This window comes from Callorhinus ursinus, unplaced genomic scaffold, assembly GCF_003265705.2.
Source record: "Callorhinus ursinus isolate GAN/ISIS: 27379988/994484 unplaced genomic scaffold, GSC_fseal_2.0 scaffold8, whole genome shotgun sequence".
Taxonomy (NCBI): domain Eukaryota; kingdom Metazoa; phylum Chordata; class Mammalia; order Carnivora; family Otariidae; genus Callorhinus; species Callorhinus ursinus.
The window spans coordinates 25,618,351-25,634,430 of NW_027397070.1; the positions used below are offsets into that span (position 1 = coordinate 25,618,351).

At 39.1% G+C, this 16,080-nt stretch overlaps 1 protein-coding gene across 3 annotated transcripts in view; it reads left to right on the top strand.

Annotated features, from left to right (window-relative positions):
- The window catches only part of ATL1 (atlastin GTPase 1), a 78,223-nt gene that overhangs the window by 7,638 nt on the left and 54,505 nt on the right, over nucleotides 1–16,080 (top strand). For all 3 annotated transcript variants that reach the window (XM_073895213.1, XM_025870085.2, XM_025870086.2), the window contains exon 2: nucleotides 6,672–6,843. In XM_073895213.1, the coding sequence (XP_073751314.1) occupies nucleotides 6,810–6,843 (34 nt within the window). In that variant the 5' untranslated portion in view covers nucleotides 6,672–6,809. The remainder of the gene's footprint in view (nucleotides 1–6,671; nucleotides 6,844–16,080) is intronic.

Genomic DNA, 16,080 nt, shown 5'->3' on the forward strand with positions numbered 1-16,080 from the left:
CAGCTAGTTTGAAAGAATGGAGGAAAGGCCTGCAGAAGGATCAGTGGTGATGCTGGGTGGGAGATAACCCAGTAAGGATATGAGATAGGACTTAACCCAATAGCCAATATATGTTGCTATCTACCCCACATTCAGAATGTGTGGGCTTAGGAACCAAGGGGTGGAGTGGTGGCTCTTCTATTCCTAACAACTCACTTTAAGAATTTTTGTCTCTACAACTTTGTCTTTAAAACATTGGGCTTGGTGGATTTGAAGGCCTAAGGGACAAATACCATCCCCAGATAACACAGTCACAATTTCATTAAATAGGAAACTGAAACTGTCACCTGGTCCATATGAGGCCTTCGAACCGTTGAGGCAACAGTTAGAGAGGGGATCATTGTACCGATTGTGGTGATTGGTCCTCATTACCAAGGGGAATTGGTTATTGCGCCACAAAGAAAACAAGAAGGACTATGTCTGAGACCCCAGTATGTACTAAGATACCTCTTGGTATTCACATGTCTAATTATTACTGAACAATACAAAACTGCAGCAACCCAGTAAAGATAAGGCCACTAAGGACTTGGACGTATGGAAGTAAGTTTTGGGTCACCCCATCAGAGGAGATACTAGTGGAGGATAAGGGGAAAATGAAAGCTGTGATTATCACCTGGGCCTTGTGCTCAAAAACTATCTTCTCTTTCCTTATTATCAGAACCACAATTTTGTTGACCTTTTCTGAGTGTCTGTGTCCATCAGATGAGACTGAGACCCTCCCCAGTGCTAGGGGATAAATCTTGATTGGCCTAGCCTCTTTTCTCTTACTAAAGGGCTAGACAATTCTAGATAACAACACATAGGTAAGGTCTGTGGGAGTGCTTCTGGAAGGTTTTCCTTTTAACAAGGTACACAAGGCGCAGACATGCCTTTTTTGTTTCTAGGCATAGCTAACTGCTTCTGGTGACTGGAATGGCAGATGCCATTTTGGCACCATGATAGGAGCCCACATTACAAAATAAGTCCACACACTAAGGATGGTAAAATGCAACCTTGGTCCTTGTGGCAAAGGCTGCTGGTATTCTCCAAAATCCATTTCCCTTCTTTTAAAAAAAAATATTTCAGTAATCTCTACATCCAACATGGGGCTCAAGGACCCCAAGATTAAGATCATGCTCTTCCAACTGAGCCAGCCAGGTGCCCTCCCTTTTTTTAGTATGGGATTTCTTAAATTTTAGTTGGATACACATACACATAATATATTTATCAAATAGGTGGGACATGTACTGGTCAATAATATTTGAGTAGAGGTGATACGTGCCACTTCTCAGTTGTACCCTTAGAATGGATATATGCCCTTCTTTGCTTTCTTCCCTTCTGTTTGACTGGAATGAGGATGCAAATGCCCAAGCAGCCATCTTGGATTATACCATGGAAGTCCAAGCTTACATTCCTTGATATTTCAAAGCCACCATATTAGCCCTGGAGGGTTTATGTTCAGATTATATCATGAGAGAGAAATGAATATCTCTCTTAAGCCACTGTAATTTTTTACAGCAGCCAAATCTATGTCCTGACTAATATGGTCAATGATGATATTGAGCTGCTGAATTAATCACCACAGAACCAACCCATCTTCAAAAAAATTATATGACAGTAATTGTCCTTTTGCATTAAGCTATTATAGGGAAGGAACAAGTTGTAGCATCAACTATGGAGAAACTTGTGATTGAGAGAGCCCTTTTCTTTCTTAAGGAGGTTACATTTTGTTCTTTTTTTTTTTTACTGAAGTATAATAACACATACTGTTATATTAGTTTCAGGCGTACAATAATTCAGCAGTTCTTTGCATTTCTCAGTGCTCAACAAGTCAAGTGTACTCTTAATCCCCTTTATTTATTTTACCTATCCCCCACTCACCTCCCCTCTGGTAACCACCAGTTCTCTGTATTTGATTCTGGTTTTTGTCTTTTTTGTTTGTTCATCTGTTTTTTCTTAAATTCCACATATGAGTGAAATCATATGGTATTTGTCTTTCTCTGTCAGACTTACTTCACTTAGTACCCTCTAAGTCTATCCATGTTGTAAATGACAAGATTGAGAGAGCCTTTTTCTTAGGATGGGGGGAAATGAGCACGGTGAAGGAATCAGTGGGGGAAAAAAAAGCATTGAGGTTATAGGAGGGAGGGAACAATTTATTAAGTAACATTCCAGTGGGGTCAGGATGAGAGGAGATCTAGAGTACTAATGTACAAATACCTTTCCTTCTTTTTTTCTGATTTAAAATAAACTTGACCTTGACTTCTTAAAAGTAGCCTATTGGTGTAAAATTACCATGCCGTATAATTCACCAATTTAAATTGTATAATTCAGTCATTTTTCATATATCCACAGAGTTGTACAGAATTGATTTCAAACATTTAAAAAATTTTAATTGCCCCCAAAAGAAACCTGTACTCAAAAGCAGAAACTGAGGGTTTCTCCTCAACCTCCCTTCTACCCTCCCTAGCCCTAGGCAAACTTTGATCTCCTTTCTGTCTTTATAGATTTGCCAATACTGTACATTTAATATAAATGGAATCATACAATATGTGGTCTTTGTGATTGGCTTCTTTCAGTTAGCATAATATTTTCAAGATCTGTAGTGTAGCATATATCAGTACTTCATTCCTTTTTATGGCCAAATATTCCATTGTATAGATACACAGTTTTGTTTATTCATTCATCAGTTATTTGGCATTTAGGTTATTTCCACCTTTTGACTCCTATGAATCATGCTATTATGAACATTCCTGTACACACGTTTTCATATAACATATGTTTTCATTTCTTTTGGGCATATATGAGTGGAATTGCTGGGCCATATGATAACTCAATGTTTAACTTTTCGAGAAGCTGCCAGACTGCTTTTCAGAGTGGCTGCACCATTTTATATTCTCACCAGCAGTGTATGTGTGTGCCAATTTCTCCACATCCTCACCAACACTCATTGTCTTTTTCATCCCAGTAGGTAAGAAGTAGCATTTCATTGTGGGTTTGTTTTTGTTTTTGTTTTTTTAAGTAGCCTCCACTCCCAGCATGGACCCCAATGTGAGACTTGAACTCATGACCCTGAGATCAAGACCTGAGCTGATATCAAAAGAGTTGGATGCTTAACCAACCGTGCCACCCATGTGGCCCTCATTGTGGTTTTGATTTGCATTTTCCTAGTGACTAAAGATATTAATCATCTTTTCATGTGTTTATTGGCATTTGTATATCTTCTATGGAGAAATTTCTATTTAATAGATCCTCTGCCCATTTTTAAAAGTTGAGTTATTTGTATTTTTACTCTATCATACTGATACTTCAGATTCCGACTCAACAGCACAGGGTTCATTCTATCCTTCCCCCTTTCCTTATTATAACTTTGTCTTAAAAAGCAAGAAATCTAGCTCCGATTATGTACCATATATTTGTCCAATCCTAGTGTATATATAAAGTAATTTCAGAATTGTTAGCCCATGTATGTCCTAGAAGAAAAAAAATCTGAAGTATGTTGTACACCTGAAATTAAGGTAACATTGTGTATCAACTATACTCAAAAAAATTTTTTAAGTGAACTAGAGTATGATACTTGTGTATAGTTTTTGTCTTTAGTCTTATAGCATATAGTCAAAATACTGTTTTCTGAAGTTTTGCAGATTAGTTCTTCCTACACCCCCAGTGTAGTTATGTTATTCACCCGTAATACAGTTAGATTCACTTTTTTTTTCTGTTTGTAATTCCATTTTGAGAACTCCCTCGACGCCCATAATCTGGTTGATTTCAATTATTTATTTATTTTGGAGAATGTGAAACTTTACCACGGCTCTGAGAAACAGCCGGTGTGAAAGGCTGTACTTGGGGAAGACCAGTCTTCCTCACCCTACTACCTGCCCCATTCTCCCGTTACTTCCATCCTGTTCCCACCCCTCTCCTGTGGGCAGCTGACCTCACTAGCTTCTGGTTTGTTTTTCCTGCATTTCTTTTGCATAGATGAGCAGATAGCTTTGTTCCTTCATATCCTTTTCTTTCTTACAGGAGGGGTAAAGCATTTTCACTTATCCCCCTTCCATTTAATGGTGTATTCTGGAAATCAGTCTGTATCCATTCATAGAGATCTTTATTCTTTATTACAGCAGCTTAGTATTTCATTGTGTAGACATAGTATAGTCACCCACTCTCATATATTGTTTCCAGTGTTTTGCAATTACATAAAATGCTGTAATAAATAACCGTGTATATATGTATTTTCATATGGTTGGAGGTATTTATTTGGAGTAGATTGAACTTATGGTTTTAAAAATAAATAAATAAATAATAAATAAATAAATATTTTTAGAGTTGGGGGGAGAGGCAGAGAGAGTGAGAGAATCTTAAGCAGTCTCCACACCCAGCATGGAGCCCAACACAGGGCTTGCTCACATGACCCTGAAATCATGACCTGAGTTTAAGACAAGATGACCTGAATTTAAGACAAGAGTCAGATGATTAACCGACTGAGCCACCCAGGTGCCTCCCAAAATAAATATGTTCTAACAGTGTCTACTGTCAGAGTCTAGAAACAGTGAAGCTTCTGCTAGCAATGAACACAACTAGCATCCAGATCTTGGTTTCTAAATTTCTTTTTTCACTGAAAGGAGCCAGAACTTCTTGGAGAAATTTGCTAATTCTAGTTCTGAGGCAGGGAAAATACAAGGGAAACTTGAAACATTTTCTTATGCGAGAAAATAAGGAACTGATCACATAGGTGTTAACTTGAAGGGGCTCCCATTGGCCAAATTTAGGGCAATTTGAGGATTAGAAAGAATAATGATGATAACACAATAATTTTTTTTTTTGCTTTAGATTTCATGAATCTATGGTGGTTCTCAAAGATGGGAGAGGGAATGTCAGCTGCTAACTGTGAAATGTAAAAGAAATGATATAATTATTTAAAAATCACCATTTAAAAATCATTAATATAAACTTGATTCAGGCAAGGGTATCAGTGGATACTAAAACCATTGGGTGAAGTCTTTGGCCAAGATAGTCACGGTCTCAAGTATTATCCCACAGATTACCTATTAATTACAAAGAAAAGAGTTTTGTTAATGTATTTTTCAGTTAAGAATATATATTGTAAAGACCCATATATAGAAAAAAAAGTATATTGAATTATACAACTTTGTGTGTCTGTGTGCATGTGTCTGTGTGTATGTGTGGAATCTATTCTTTTTAATGAGATGTCACTGAAAGGGATTTTCGGGCTGGAATGTGAGCTGAGAATTATAGTTAAGATATACAAGAAAAGCAGAACACACTTCTTTTTAGTCTATGAATTTAGTTGTAGGTATAGGGTTGAGATAATAACTGTCTTCCTATGTTGTTTCATTAGTGTTTGGGGAACGCAACTCTATTGAAACTGTAATGTAAACTTGGTTTACAGTGTTCACAGCCCTGAGATCACTAGAACCATTAACTGAAATATGGAATGCATAAGATTAGGCATTGGTGGGTGAGATAGTTTGGTTTTTGAAATGTTGATTTTGAAGTGTCAGTAGAAAAACAAAGTGAAGATGACCTCAGGCAGTTATAAATTTGGTTCTAGTAGGATGATTTTCTCTCTTTGAGAGATCTTAAGACTAGAGGCATAGATTTGGGAATTATCAGGATGGAGGTCTTGTCTGAAGCCATGACAGCAAATTACATTGAGTAAACATAGAGTGAAAAGTTGCTTATGATGAAGAATAAGCAGAGACCATAGATTTGGTAATTAAGAGGATAGCAGTAATCTTGTAGGCAAAACTGATCTGTAGAGTGTGGGCAACAACAGAACGCAGGAGAAAACTGTGTGAGGAATGGGATAATAGTATCCTGAGGGTCAAGTAGCATGAAATGACTGTTTCTAGAATACTGAAAACTGAGTTTGCAGGCAGAGAGGAAGAAATCAGTGGAAAGGGAGAGGTTGAGAATATTTTTTTAAGTGTTTATTGCCTTTTGCTTTCTATTCAAAATTGTCTGCAACCTTTGTGGCTGCCAAGGCTCACCCAGACCATGTAGTATGATTTTACTTAAAATATTTGGCAATATAATTCCAGAGTTTTTCTCTGCAAATCTAGTGGGAAATTTTGCCCACTAGATATTGAGTTAGTTACATATTATGATGAATCTCCAGCTTTCATTTATCTTGATCTTGATCTAAATTTTGCTGTCCTAATTTTAAAAGGCAGGCCTGTTCAGTATACAGGTACAAAAATGCATTGATACCCTCTTTACCAACATGACCTTGCTTTTAAAATGGGGGGAAATGGTGCCTGGTAGATAAATGCAGATTATTTTAATTTCTTTGGCTATATAAATGTTGCCTGCATATTTGTACTAATGTGTAACTCTTCTAGGAAACAGGTATTTGAACATCGAGAATAATGCAGTATATTGGTTTGTGTATTTCTGTGACTGGCTAATGCTGTTAAATTCTTTGAGAGTGTGTGTGAGGGGGTGCTCTTTATTTGTATGTGTGTTTTCCATTGAAAATGTTGCAGTACATCGACTGTCCCTGTCTTCATGCTCTGGGGGTGGGCTGAGGTAGGGAGGGTGTGACGCTGATATTTGTGTGAACACGGGCTTGTGATGCTGAGCTTGGTTCATCCGCTTTCTCCTCCCTTCTCCTCCCCACTCCTTCCCACCAGCGCCACAGCAACATCCTCAGAGTCTGAGCGAACTGCGCCCAGCGGCGGGCACAGAGCCTCCCACCGCCAGCAACCTGCGGCCCGGGAGAAGAGCCAGCGCAGTGACAGCGCCTCACCGCCACCAGTCCCCAGACCACCATGGCCAAGAACCGCAGGGACAGAAACAGTTGGGGTGAGTAGCATATGGTGACTTCTGCAGCCTGCATGGGGACTAGCCTTCTGCTTCTGGGGACAAGAGGGCCAAGGGCCGATCGGTGGCGGAGTCCAGGGCTGGGAGACGGGCCACAACCGAGCTGCTCCCTGTAGGGCGAGAGAAAGCATGGCCGGGTGGTACTGGGGTAGCCCGGAATCGCGCTGTGGGAGAGGGCTGCAGCTTCTTGCAGGCCGGAGCCCCCTGCTTCTCCCCCGCCCTCCTCCCCCAGTCTTCCTCCTCGCAGCATTTGGACAGCACCCGCCGGTAGCCTCCCGGGGACTCGTTGGTTCCACTTTAGCGATCGGTTGGCAGGAAGGCGATGAGAGTAGGCAGGGGCTGTTGTTCACCCGGCCGAGAGGGGTGGGGGGCGAGGGGGTGAGGACCCTAACCTCCACCCTCTTCCGCGGGAGCTGTGAGCCCTTCCGCCTGGCAGGGCGCGGGCTCCCGAGGGGGCGGCGTGCTAGAACAATGAGGCAGAGCACGACGGGCCCGGTGGGAGCGTTGCGGACCTGAGCAACCCAGGAGAAGGGGTGACCGCTTGGGAGTCCCCCAGCGCTACAGTACTTGTTTCAATTTGGGGTTTGGGTGGGGAATTTGGGAAGAAGGGAAGCAAAGTTGTGGTTTGCAGCCGCTGCTCCACCCCAACCTGGTACCCCGCTCAGGCCAGCCCTGAGGGTGGCATTGTTCTTTGGTTTTACCTTTTTGAGATATTGGACTCATGATTCAGCACCAGGCCGAGGGGAGGGGGGAGGAGAGGCTAGGCCCAGTGGGTTCACGCGGCGAGTGGGTGGGCGGCGCTCACGCAGGCGGAGAAGAGAGAACGCAGTGATGCAGGAGAAATCACAGCCCCGCCCGCTCTGCTGCTCCAGACTTGGTTCAGGACGGAGAGTGTGGGCAGATTGGGCGTCTTTTTCTGCCCTGGGCTCCCGTTTTCTTCCAGTCACAGTGCTAGCCCCACTACCATCTTAGGAATGAAAGCCTTTCAGGGCGTTTTATTATTTGAACCAGAGCAGATCTTAGGTCTTTGGTGGGTAAATACTTTGTTGTTTTGGAAAGTTTACATCCACTAGGAGTTTGGAGCTCCTTGATTGTCTTCTGTGTCTCAATGAGATCTCTTCTATAACTGTCCTTCAGACCAACAGGTATAAATTTATATTTTAATTGGTTGTTTTTGGCTGACTTTTATCAAAAGACCATATTTCTCGTTGCCTCTCTGGTCACAGGACCAACTTCGCTCCCACTAGGCAAGGTTTACATTTGAGACATTATCCAAGATTTGTGGTAGGTGGGGGGAATTGGCGCAAGGAGGTCTGTCTTTAGTTGTCTGAATTTAAGAGAAGGCGGTTCCATTTTCTGAGATTACAAAACCCCAGTTTTAAGTGTGACTATTGCAGTAACACCTTTTTTCTTTGCTTCTTATGAAATTATGAGTAAGCTTTCTCAGTGTCCTCTTACCACCACCCTTTTCCTTGGCTTCCAGAGTAGGAATTTCTTGAATACTCACAGTTAAGGTATGTATGTTCAAGTCAGTTTTGGTCTTGATCTCTGTGCATTGTTGACTCAACCTTGTTAAAAGACACACATATGAAAATTTAAGGATTAAAATTTTTCTCGTTAGTGAAGCTTTGGATCATTATTCTTCAGTATTTCTTTGGGTACAGATTTCTTATACAGTGGAGGGTTTTTTTTTTTTTGTCTCGGAATGTGGTTCTCAAATGGGATTTGCATAAAAATCACATTGGGAACTTATTAGAATGCACATTCCCACATCTTCCAGCTGGGGCTTTTTTTTAAAAATTATTTTTATTTTATTTATTTTGATTTTTTAAAGTGTTTATTTTAATTCCAGTTAGTGTAATATTAGTTTGAGGTGTACAATATAGTGCTTCAACACTTCCATACAACACCAGGTGCTCATCATGGTAAGTACACTCCTTAATCCCCATCACCTATTTAACCCATCCTCCCACCCATCTCCCCTCTAGTAACCATCAGTTTCTTCTCTATAGTTAAGAGTCTGTTTCTTGTTTTGTCTCTCTCTCTCTCTTTTTTCCCTTTGCTCATTTGTTTCTTAAATTCTACATATAAGTGAAATCATTTGGTATTTCTCTTTCTCTGATTTACCACTTAGCATAATACACTCTAGCTCCATCCATGTCGCTGCAAATCACTCAGAGCTTTTCAATCAATAGGTCTGAAATGGGGTCTAGGAATCTGCCTTTTAATTAGCATTTTAGGTGACTGACAAGCATTGGATTATTTATATTTGATGGGAACATGTCCCAGACAGTTTACCCAGAAGTCATCAAGAGTTTCAACTCAAGTGATGAATTAGGAAAAGAAATACTAAAGTCACTATGTGTTCACTGGATATTTTCACAGTAAAGAAATATTGGAATTATGGAGTCTTAATGCTCTATGGAAATGCTTTACTACTCTGATTTTTCTTTGCTATAAAGTATATATGACATAAATATGTAAATGACTTAGAAAAATGTAGCATATAGAGTAGGAAATAGAGGTTTTTGATGAAGATGTTAGCCATGTCTGTCCTGATTCCATTTTATTACTAGCACCTAGTGTAATACCTAACATAGTAGGCATTTAATAATAACAAGAATAGCTAATGTCATTGAGCTATTATCATATGAAGTACGTATTATAATCCTCATTTTATATATCAAAGGTAAATGATAGAGACAGGATTCCAACTCTGGCAGTTTGACTTCAGATTCTTTTATCTTCACCACTACGCTATACTGCCTCTTTACTGAATTGATGATACCTTCTGCAAATTGTATAGAACTACAGTTTTCAAGGCACAGTCACCTGCATTATTGCCTTTGATTTTTAGCTTCTTTAGTTGGCTGGACATAGTCTTTTATAAATAAAAAAAAAACTGAGTCTCAGGTAGGTTAAATAATTTGGCAAAAATCATACATTTAGTAAGAGGACTGAAATTAGAACCTAGAGTTGTCTTCTAATTTATTTTCTATAACATAATACTGTGGAATTTTTTAAAAAGATTTTTTTTGAGAGAGAGAGCATGCATGCGCACAAGCAGTGGGAAGGGCAGAGGGAGAAGCAGACTCCCCACTGAGCAGGAAGCCTGACGTGGGGCTTGATCCCAGAACCCTGAGATGATGACCTGAGCCAAAGGCAGACGCTTAACTGACTGAGCCACCCAGGTGCCTCAATACTGTGGAATGTTTTATATGATAATGGGGCATGGTGTGAGGGTAAAGGGAAAACAGCCTCTTGTAGAAGCCAGAGGTCTGTAATGAGAAAAAACTCAGGTGATAGCTTGTAAAAAAAAAAGACAGTGAACTAACCTTGTCATCTAGCTAAATACTTTACAGACAAGTTAGAAAGCAGTGGGTGGAGTTCAAAGGTAGACTATCCAGAATTGGAAAATATAGTGATTTCCAAGAAAAGGGCAAGAGAGATTTGCAAAATTTGTATAGGAAACTTAAAATTCAGATAAGAATTCTGTAGGACCATATCACAGCTAATATTTTTATCTGAGTAGACAGAGACCTGTTAGGTTCTAATAGGGCCATGGAAACTACAAAGCAGAAAAGCATCTCTACTAACACCATGGAAACTACAAAGCAGAAAAGCATCTCTACTAACACCACCTAACAAGGTGGTGGTTGAGGATTATACCCAGAGATACAACTGAAAAGCAGGTCTGTGAGTAGAACAGAATCCCAACACCTGTACCTAAATCTGCACCAAACCAGAAGTTTATTATTTTTTATTTTTTTAAAGATTTTATTTAGTTGTGAGAGAGAAAGTGAGTGAGAGAGAGCATGAGCGGGGGAGGGGCAGAGGGAGAGGAAGAAGCAGACTCCCTGCTGAGCAGGGAGCCCATGCCGATGCAGGGCTCTGATCCCAGGACCCTGGGATCATGACCTGAGCCGAAGGCAGCCACTTAACCAACTGAGCCACTCAGGCACCCCTGAACCAGAAGTTTAAATAAATTTAAGCATTTAAAAATCCATTCTTTAGAGACAGACATTATTATTCGAATTTTAATATATAAGTAATCCAAGACTCAGAGAGCATGAGGAAATGTGCCAGAGGTCCCATAATTTATATAAGTTATAGATCCAAGATTTAAATTTAGGGTTGTTTGCTTTCCCAGTCCATGTGATGAAGACAAGGAACTAAAATAATATGCCAAAAAGGTCCTGCAACAAGCCTATTGAGGCTTAAGCTGGTATAAGAAATCAATGCTCTATAAACTTGATCGCTTTGGACTAGAAAAGAAGGCAAAGAATGTACTAGAGAAAAATAAAGAATTCAGATGACTATCAGAGGCAGTAGCCCAGAAAGCAGTCTTTCAAGGTTGGGCTTAGAGTTTAAGTACTACCAGAAACAAAACAGAAATGAATCCTTTTTAATTTGTTTTTGTTAATTACAATTGCTTAAAACTTGGGAGTCCACATGGGAATTTGGGTTTTCTACAATGTAACAGAAACTGTCAGTGCAATGTTGCTTTTGAAAAATAATATCTTAGGGGCACCTGGGTGGCTCAGTCGGTTAAGCGACTGCCTTTGGCTCGGGTCATGATCCCGGGGTCCTGGGATTGAGCCCCACATCGGGCTCCCTGCTCGGCAGGAGGCCTGCTTCCCTCTCTCCCATTCCCACTGCTTGTGTTCCTGCTCTTGCTGCGTGTGTGTGTCTCTCTCTGTCAAATAAATAAAATCTTTAAAAAAAATAATATTTGTATGTCAGCTTTTTCTGCCCTTATTTAAAAAAAAACTATCCCTTAGCTTAGGTAAGTGTAAGGAGTGTCTATTTGTTGAAAAGGCATTGATCAGATATTAATTTTTAGGTTTCTGTTTTTGCTTTTTGAGGTAAGATTGAAAGCAATCTTGAGTATAGTATAGTTACTTCCTGCTCTTTCTTCTCCAATTGGCTGTATTTTATTTTTCTTGAATGGAGACCATTTGTCCCTTTTTACTTGCCTCATTCTGTATATATCTATTCCTCCTAAAACAAAATAAAATTTCTACTGAGTCATACATGTACCTCCCCGACAGACTCTCCCCTCCCATTTCACTAATTTAATTTGCCTTCCCTACATCTTTTTTTCAAATACATTTTCCTGTACCTATATATTTTTTATACTTTGTATCTTCTTACACCTTGTCTTGATGACTCCTGGGTTATATATTTGCTCCCTTTCAAACTCTGCAGCCTTTATTATCTTTAGAACCAGTGACTAGACTCTAAATAGAACCTGTGATCATCAGGAAAATGATCTACTGTGAGATAATTTTAGTCATAAAAAAATTGGGGTGTTTTTGAATTTAGAGGCTCTTCCTCTTTTTATAAAGTTTTATGAAAAATATCTGTGTGGGGGGGTGCCTTTTTGGCTCAGTTGTTAAGCACGAAGGTCATGATCCCAGGGTCCTGGGATCAAGCCCCCATCGGGCTCCCTGCTCAGGGGGAAGCCTGCTTCTCCCTCTCCCACTCCCTCTGCTTGTGTTCCCTCTCTCACTATGTCTCTCTCTGTCAAATAAATAAATAAAATTAAAAAAAAAGAAAGAAAAATATCTGTGTACAAATGAACAATATAAAACACAGTGTTCACTTTTGAAGAGAATGATAATGAGAATCTGTATGCCCCCTCCCAACTGAAGAAATAAAACTTTATCAGTATTTGACACTACTTATGTGTCCTTCCTTAATGGCATCCTTTCCTTACTCCCCGTCAAAGATAAACACTTTCATAAATTTGATGTTTATCATTTCCTGATCATTTTTAACATGTGTATATCAAATACACATTTTTAAGAACCTAATATAAAGTAGAATCTAGATTATGCATTTTTCCACAAAGTATTTTGTTTATTTCACATCCTTGCTCACACTCGGTATTATAATAGATGTGAAAATGCTATCTCATTGGGGTTTTTTCTGTGTGCCTTTTAGCTTTCTTGTCCCTCATTTCCTGATTACTGTCCTTATGTGTTTAGTTGACTTTTTTTGTAGTGTAACATTTTAATTCCCTTATCATTTGTTTCTTGTGTATAGTATATGCTATGGTCTGAATGTTGGTACCCTCCAAAATTCATATGTTGGAAGTCCTAATATCCAGTGTGATAGTATTAGGAAGTGGGGTCATTGGAAGATGGCTTAGGTCACGAAGAGTGGAACCCTCTGAATGAGATGAATGGGATTCACCATGCTCTCTTAAAAGAGGCCCCACAGAGATCCCTAGCCCCTTCCACCATGCCAGGATGATGGTGGAGTCTATGACTTGGAAGAAGGTATTCACCTGACCATGCTGGCAACCTGATCTTGGTCCTTTAGCTTCCAGAACCAAGAACTAAATTTCACTGTTTATAAACTACCCAGTCCAGGGGTGCCTGGGGGGCTCAGTCAGTTAAGCATCTGCCTTTGGCGCAGGTCATGATCCTAGAGTCTGGGGATCAAGCTCAGCAGGGAGTCTGCTTCTCCCTCTCCCTGTGCTCCTCCCCCTGCTCATTCTCTCTCTCAAATAAATAAAATCTTAAAAAAAAACACTTGTAAACTACCCAGTCTGTGGTGTTTTGTTATAGCAGCTTGAACTAAGACATTCTAGAACTACCATAGGATTACATTTAATATCCTAAAGTTATAGCATTCTAATTTGAAATTATATCAGTTTAACTTCAATAACATACAAAAACTCTGCTCCTTTATAGCTCCATTTGCACCCCTTTTAGTTACTGATGTCACAGTTACAACTTTATATATTATGTGTACAAAAACATAAACTAATAATTTTTTTAAAAAATGCATTAGTCCCCAAAGAAGACCTACAGATGGCTACAGACACATGAAAAGATGCTCAAATCACTAATCATTAGGAAATGCAAATCAAAACCACAATGAGATATCACCTTACACTTTTCGGAAGGACTAGAATAAAAAAGACAAGAAATAGCAAGTGTTGGCAAAAATGTGGAGAAAAAGGAGCTCTCACACACAGTTGGTGGGAAGGTAAATTAGTGCAGCCACTGTGGAAAACAGTATGGAGGTTCCTCAAAAAAATTAAAAATAGAAATACAGTATGATCCAGGCATTCCACTACTGGTTATCTACCCAAAGAAAATGAAAACACTAATTCCATATGTATGTGTGTGTGTGTGTAATAATATTCCACACATTGAAATATTATTTAGCCATAAAAATATGTGATCTTGCCATTTGGACAACATGAATGGACCTAGAGGGTATTATGCTAAATGAAATAAATCGGACAGAAAGACAAATACCATATTATTTCACTTATATGTGAAATCTAAAAAACAAAACAAATGAATAAATAGCTGAAACAGTCCTATAAATACAGAGAACAAAATGCTGGTTGCCAGAGGGAAAAGGAGGGTGGGGAAGTTGAGCAAAATGAGTAAAGGGGAGGGGGTGATACAGGCTTCCAGTTATGGAATGAATAAGTCATGGGGATAAAGGTGCAGCATAGGGAATATAATTGATGGTATTGTAATAAGGTTCTATAGTGACTGATGGTAGCTACACTCATGGTGAACATACCCTAATGTATACACTTGTGGAATCATATTGTACACCTGAAATTAATGTAACATTGTGTATCAACTATACTTTAATAAAAAATGTGTTAGTCCCTTAAATTATGTAGAAAACAAAATGTGAAACTACAGATAAAAGTTATAATAATTCTAGTTTTTAGACTAATAATTGGGTTTTTTTTGTAATATATTGGTCTTTTAATCATGTAGAAAACAAAGGAGTTACAAAATGTTCTAATAATACTAGCTTTCATAATTGCCCATGTATTTACCTTTATTGAGATTTTTATTCTTCAGATGGTTTTGAATTACTGTCCAGTGTGCTTTCATTTCAATCTATAGGACTCTCTTGAGCATTTCTTGCAGGGCAAATCTACTGGTAACCAACTTCCTCAGCTTTTGTTTATTTGAGAATGCCTTAATTTCTCTCTCACTTTTGAAAAACAGTTTTGCCAAACATAAGATTCTTTGTTGACAGGTTTTTTTTCTTTTAAAGATTTTATTTATTTATTTGAGAGAGAGAATGAGATAGAGCATGAGAGGGGAGAGGGTCAGAGGGAGAAGCAGACTCCCCGCTGAGCGGGGAGCCCAATGCGGGACTTGATCCCGGGACTCCAGGATCATGACCTGAGCCGAAGGCAGTCGCTTAACCAACTGAGCCACCCAGGCGCCCGACAGGTTTTTTTTTCTTTTAAAGCATTCTGAATATATCAGCCCTCTCACTGTATTCTGGCCTCCAAAGTTTGTTATGAGAAATCTGCTGATGATCTTGAGGATTCTTTGCATGTGATGTCAGTTGCTTTCAAACTTCTGTCTTTGTCTTTCAACAATTTTGTTACATTGTGTCTCAGTGTGGGTCTCTTTAAGTTTATTCTCCTTGGAGTTAGTTGAGCCTTAAATGTTTGTCTCATGTCTTTTATCAAGTTTGGGAAGTTTAGGGCATTGTTTCTTTAAAAAAATCTCTTCACTCCTTTCTCTCTCTTCTCCTTCTGGTACTCTTACAATGCATGTTAGTCTGCTTGATGGTGTTCCACAGGTCATTAGGTTCTGTTCGCTTTTCTTCAAACTTTTTTCTTTTCTGCAGCCCCGATAATTTCAATTGCCCTATCTTCAACTGCTGATTCTTTCCTCTGCTGAAATATCCCTATGAATCTCTCTTGTGAGCTTTTCAATTTAGTTACTGTACTTTTCAGCTCTAGAATTTCTTTTTGCTTTCTTTTAGGTCTCCTATTTCTTTATTAATATTTCCATTTTTTTCAGTCATTGTTTTCTTGACTTTCTCTGCATTTTCCTTTAGTTCTTTGAGCATCTTTAAGACAGTCATTTTAATAAGGTGTTTAATAGGTTCACCATCTGGTCTTTCTCTAGGACAGTTTCTGTTTTACTTTTTTCCTTTGAATGGGTCATATCTTCCTATTTCTTCATATGCCTTATGATTTTTGTTATTGAAGACTGGACATTTGAATCTAATAATGTAATAAAAAATAAGAAAGTCAGATTCTCCTCCTTCCCCAGGGTTTTCTGGGTTTGGGGATTTTGGGTTTTGTTTTTGTTTTAGTAGCTATAGGATGTCTATGCCAAGGATCAGCCTGAGGTGTAAACTTAAGGTCTTCTCAGGTCTTTTTTTTAGCCTGGGCCTTTCCCTGGGCATGTGTGGTGAGTTCCTGATTTT